Source organism: Bidens hawaiensis, unplaced genomic scaffold (genome assembly GCF_021521415.1).
Source record: "Bidens hawaiensis isolate Kalapana, Puna unplaced genomic scaffold, B.hawaiensis_p1.1 tig00024225_1, whole genome shotgun sequence".
Taxonomy (NCBI): Eukaryota; Viridiplantae; Streptophyta; class Magnoliopsida; order Asterales; family Asteraceae; genus Bidens; species Bidens hawaiensis.
The window spans coordinates 19,311-23,778 of record NW_027493804.1 but is presented as its reverse complement, the minus strand read 5'-3'; the positions used below and the strand labels follow the sequence as shown (position 1 = coordinate 23,778).

Below are 4,468 nucleotides of genomic sequence, written 5' to 3'. Positions count from 1 at the left end.
TGAATTACTTAACAAAATAATCAAATGATAAGCACGCTTTGTATAAAAGTGATAAATTTTACATTTATATCCTGTCTGTAGAAAACACACATGATAATACATAAACATAAAGCACAACAGTAGTATTGAGAAGGAAAAATAATTACTTATTATATATATTTTCCACAACTGCTAGCATTTTGAAGGACTTTTGGCATCTCTTCCTAATATTTTCCTCTTGGAAACTCTCACCATGATTGCAACATATATCATATCCATGGTTACTTCTGCAAACACAAAAAGCTTATATCTTCATTGTTTCTTGAACAGCAACACTCCAATAACACCCCAAAACCCTGCTGCTAAGCCACACATTACACTCAAATAAAACCATTCCTCATGTTCACCAGAATCTTTGTATTTGGTCTTGTTCGTTGCGGTGATTGGATCATCATGATTGGAGCAGTTATTTGGCAGAGGTGCACCACAGAGATCCCTATTACCAGCATATATTGATGGGTCAGTCAGTGTTTGCAACTGATTTCCGGTTGGAATAGGTCCTGACAAGTTGTTGTGTGACAAATTCAAACTGCTCAAAAAGTTCAAAGTTGCCATGCTTGGTGGGATCATCCCGGTAAATTGGTTGTCCGAGAAATCGAGAGAGATTAATGCCTTCATCTTCTCAATGCTATCAGGAATACTCCCATTGAGGTGATTATGAGACAAATTTAAACCCACCAACATGATAAGTCTAGTCATCTCAAAAGGGATCCCTCCTTTAAGTTTATTGCTTGAAAGGTCCATGTTAAACACTAAACCTAAAGTTTTTGTATATTCAAGCTGGGTCCCTTTCATGACCTGATTCACATTCACCATATCCATTTCCTCATCCACACTCTTATGCGGCCCCATATCTGGTTGTCTTGCCTCAATCATCCCTTTCAACTCCCCAAAGCAACAAGGGATGAGCCCTGTTAAGTTGTTGTATGCGACATCCAAAATTTGAAGAAATGAACATTTACACAGAGATAGAGGAATATTTCCTGTGAAGTTGTTTTTAGACGACCCAAGGACCATCAAATATGCAAGATTTTCTCCAATCCATTTTGGTATGTTCCCAGAGATTTTGTTATTGCCCAAATCCAAAATTCTTAAGGATATCAAATTTCCTAAATCTTGAGGAAGTTGGCCGCTAAAATTATTGTCATTTAGTTTTAACCTTGCCAATGATGAAATATTTCCTAAAGAAGATGGAAGGACACCAGACAACTCATTTGAACTAAGTATCAACGTAACCATCGTTTGTAGATTCTCTACACAGTCAGGAATATTTCCTGATAACTTATTCGTGGAAACATCAAGAAGTATTAAACGTGTTTTTGTGCACAATGACCTTGGTATTTGCCCATTGAAAAGGTTATCTTGAAGAAGCAAAATCTCAATAGGATCAGATTCAACCTCATTAATAGGATCCCTAATAGGAAGATTTATCAAAGATCCACTGAGTTTGTTGTGAGAGAGATTTAATACCTTAATGATAGCCATCTTCCGCAACCATGTTGGTAGAAATCCGTATACACTAGCATTCGACAACACCAAATTCTTAAGCTTCCTCTGATTTTGCAACCACTGTGGAAAGCCATTTGCAATCTTGCAAGAACCAAGCTCAACCTCTATTAATTGGAATGGTGGTATCCACTCATGTGAGATATTGAAGATCAACTTATGATTAGAAGTTGTATGCAAGTACTTCAACATCGAAAGGTTAGCAAAATGGGCTTCCGAAACCACTCCTTTTAAAGAATTGTTTGACACATCAAAAATAACTAGTTTAGAGAGTCGTCCAATAGAAAATGGAATTGTGCCATTTAATAAATTTGAAGACGCCAAAAATGCTTGTCATGAAGCTAATCTTCCTAGAGATGTTGGTATTGAACCTGTTAACTGGTTTGATTCCAGACTCAGATGAGTTAAACCTGTTAAACTTCCCAGTGATTTGGGAATAGAACCGCTAAATTGATTTTCAGCAAGGTAAAGTTTGGTGAGTTTTCCAAGGAATGCTGGAATGGGACTGGTTAAATCATTATAAGATAGATCTAATACTTCCAATGACCTTAATCTCTCCAAAGCTTTAGGGATTGGACCAGTCAAATAGTTTGACTTGAGATGTAAGAATTTTAACTTGGATAGATGTCCAAGAGATTCTGGAATTGATCCGTTTAAATTGCTGAAATATAAATCCAACATCTCTAAGGCATATTGTGAACATTCAGATGTGTTTGTTGACGGGCTTATCAGTTCTTCTCCATGATAAAGACCTGATAGGCTACTCAATTCCTTGAGATTAAAAGAAACATCGAGCTTTAGAAGGTTAGGCATGACGGGAATTGACGAGTTCAAACTGTTTTCTGAAAGATCAAGGACTCTTAGGGAAGTCATGTTCATCAAATCAGATGGAAATCTACCTCCAATTGAATTCCGACTAATATCAAGATATTGTATCTTAGAATTGACACTGAAGTTAAAATAAGTGGGTGAAAAAGGGGCATTGTGAAGTGCGCATTCTGACAAATGCAATTCTGATAGTGAAGGGATTAAGTTAAGCATGTTTATAGAGTTCCATGCCATATTAAGATGATTGCATGAAAGATCAAGAACTGTTAAAGATGTGAGGTTCTGGAAAAAGCGTGGGAGTTGACCTTCAAAACTATTTAAGCTAAGATCCAGATGTTCGATATTGGGAAGTATTTTAGTTGAATTAAGATGAGGACCAAGATCAATGTTAGAAAGCCTACAACCTCTCAAACTTAAATATGTTAATGAAGGGATCTTGTACAATACCATATTAATATTTTTCGCTTGAGAAAGCTCCACGCCATCCAAGTCAAGATGCTTGAGTGCGGAAAGGCCAGAAATCCATGTCATATCAGTTGCATTGAGCGTTTGTATAACAAAAGTTGAACCAAGATCGAGAATCTTCAAATTGGAAAGATTTCCAATTTGATGGGGAATAATACCATCAAAACCGGCATCAGAAAGATTAAGGTAACTTAGCTTCGGGAAGGATCCAAAAAATTCAGGAATCTGACTTCCTTTAAAATAATTCCCACTTAAATCTAGATGTTTCAGATCCCTCAACTCGGCCAAATGTGTGTTCACATTATAACCTACTAAGTAGTAGTCTTCTTTGAGTTCATCTTCTAAAATTTCCATGTAATGCCCATCATAACCTACTGAGTAGTAATCTACATTTTGGTTTTCAAAAACTCCCATGTAATTTCCTCTTAGAAGAAGGCTGACAACACTGCCTGTGGCAGCATCAGAAAGGACTCCTTTCCATGAGCAACAATCAACGCCAATCCATGATGAGAGCACTTTGAAGTCATCTTTAATGCTGTGTTTGAACTCGAGAAGTGCAAGTATCTCTCGTTCATGGCAGCTTACAGTCGAATTTTGAGCACCCAAACAAGTATACATGGTTAATTGCAAGAAAAAAATGCTTAAGAAAATGAGTGGAAGCCCCAAAACCAATTGATTTCCCATCATTCAACTCTGAATAATGAAACTTTTTTGAAAATGAGAAAAGAGATGAGTTGTTATGTTGAAACAACTACATTAATTTATAATTGTACATGGACTACAACTTCTAGCCCATGGAAGACTTTGCAAGTCGTTGTGGGTGCTTAGTTGACAAATTCTAGTCCACAATGAATTGTAAATCCTCAATGACTTATAAGGCTATCCGATATGGTGGGGGGCATCAAAGCCCCTCGACAGTGCCATATCAGCGCCACGTGAGCACCGGGGGCTTCAAAGCCCTTCTCCATAACGTCCCGCTATGGTTTAAAGCCCCTTGGGCGCCCCATTATATATATAAATGCATATATATGAGTGTATGTGTGTGTATAATAGGAAGAGAGAGAGAGAGAGAGAAGCGCCGGTCATCAGTTCCGCGCTCCCCCTCTCCGCGCCCCCACCCACCACGCCCCACGGCGGTGTATGGCGCCCAACGCGACCCAAGACCGCCCAGAAGGGCACCCATAGCGACCAGACTAACTGAAATGAAGATTAATTTCTTGATATGTTGTTGTAGTAAGAGAAACTATTTCTACCGATTAATTAATCCACAGATTTTCCGAGTCCTCCATTACCAGAAAGTTGCTCCACCAGCCAACTAACCATGATAAGTCATTGGCCCTACTTCATTAAATGATATTTGCTACAAGTCTTCACACGCTTTAGTTATCTCCACAAAGTAAACACCCTATCCTCATATTAAAGTTAAGCTACATTAATTCTAATGACTTTGGTGTTACCTGTATTATTGTCTTATTAGGATATGTTAGGCCCCGTTTTGTATGATTAGTCTTTTGTATTGTTTTGGTTGTGTATTGGGGCCGATTGGTCATTTTGTACGTATTTGGGCCACGGTCCATTGTATATGAGCCCTTTGGGCCTTAATGTAAATGAAACATGCTTCTCATGCATG

At 38.1% G+C, this 4,468-nt stretch overlaps 1 protein-coding gene across 1 annotated transcript; it reads right to left on the bottom strand.

Annotated features, from left to right (window-relative positions):
• Positions 1 to 291: 291 nt before the first annotated feature.
• Positions 292 to 3,522, bottom strand: LOC143568735 (receptor-like protein EIX2). The gene is made up of 3 exons (XM_077054811.1): positions 3,210 to 3,522; positions 1,905 to 3,161; positions 292 to 1,832 (listed from the first exon to the last, which is right to left on the bottom strand). The coding sequence occupies exons 1-3, from the start codon at positions 3,520 to 3,522 to the stop codon at positions 292 to 294; spliced, it is 3,111 nt and encodes a 1,036-aa protein (XP_076910926.1).
• Between the last annotated feature and the right edge of the window lie 946 nt (positions 3,523 to 4,468).

Bases quoted from the DNA above. Each gene is read 5' to 3' on its own strand.
- LOC143568735 (XM_077054811.1), bottom strand. From the start codon at position 3,522: ATGGGAAATCAATTGGTTTTGGGGCTTCCACTCATTTTCTTAAGCATT. The intron at 3,162-3,209 runs GTTATGATGGGC...AACTCAAAGAAG, and splicing joins TGTAGATTACTACTCAGTAG to ACTACTACTTAGTAGGTTAT. The intron at 1,833-1,904 runs CATCTCTAGGAA...GCACAATTCCAT, and splicing joins GTTAACAGGTTCAATACCAA to TTTCTATTGGACGACTCTCT.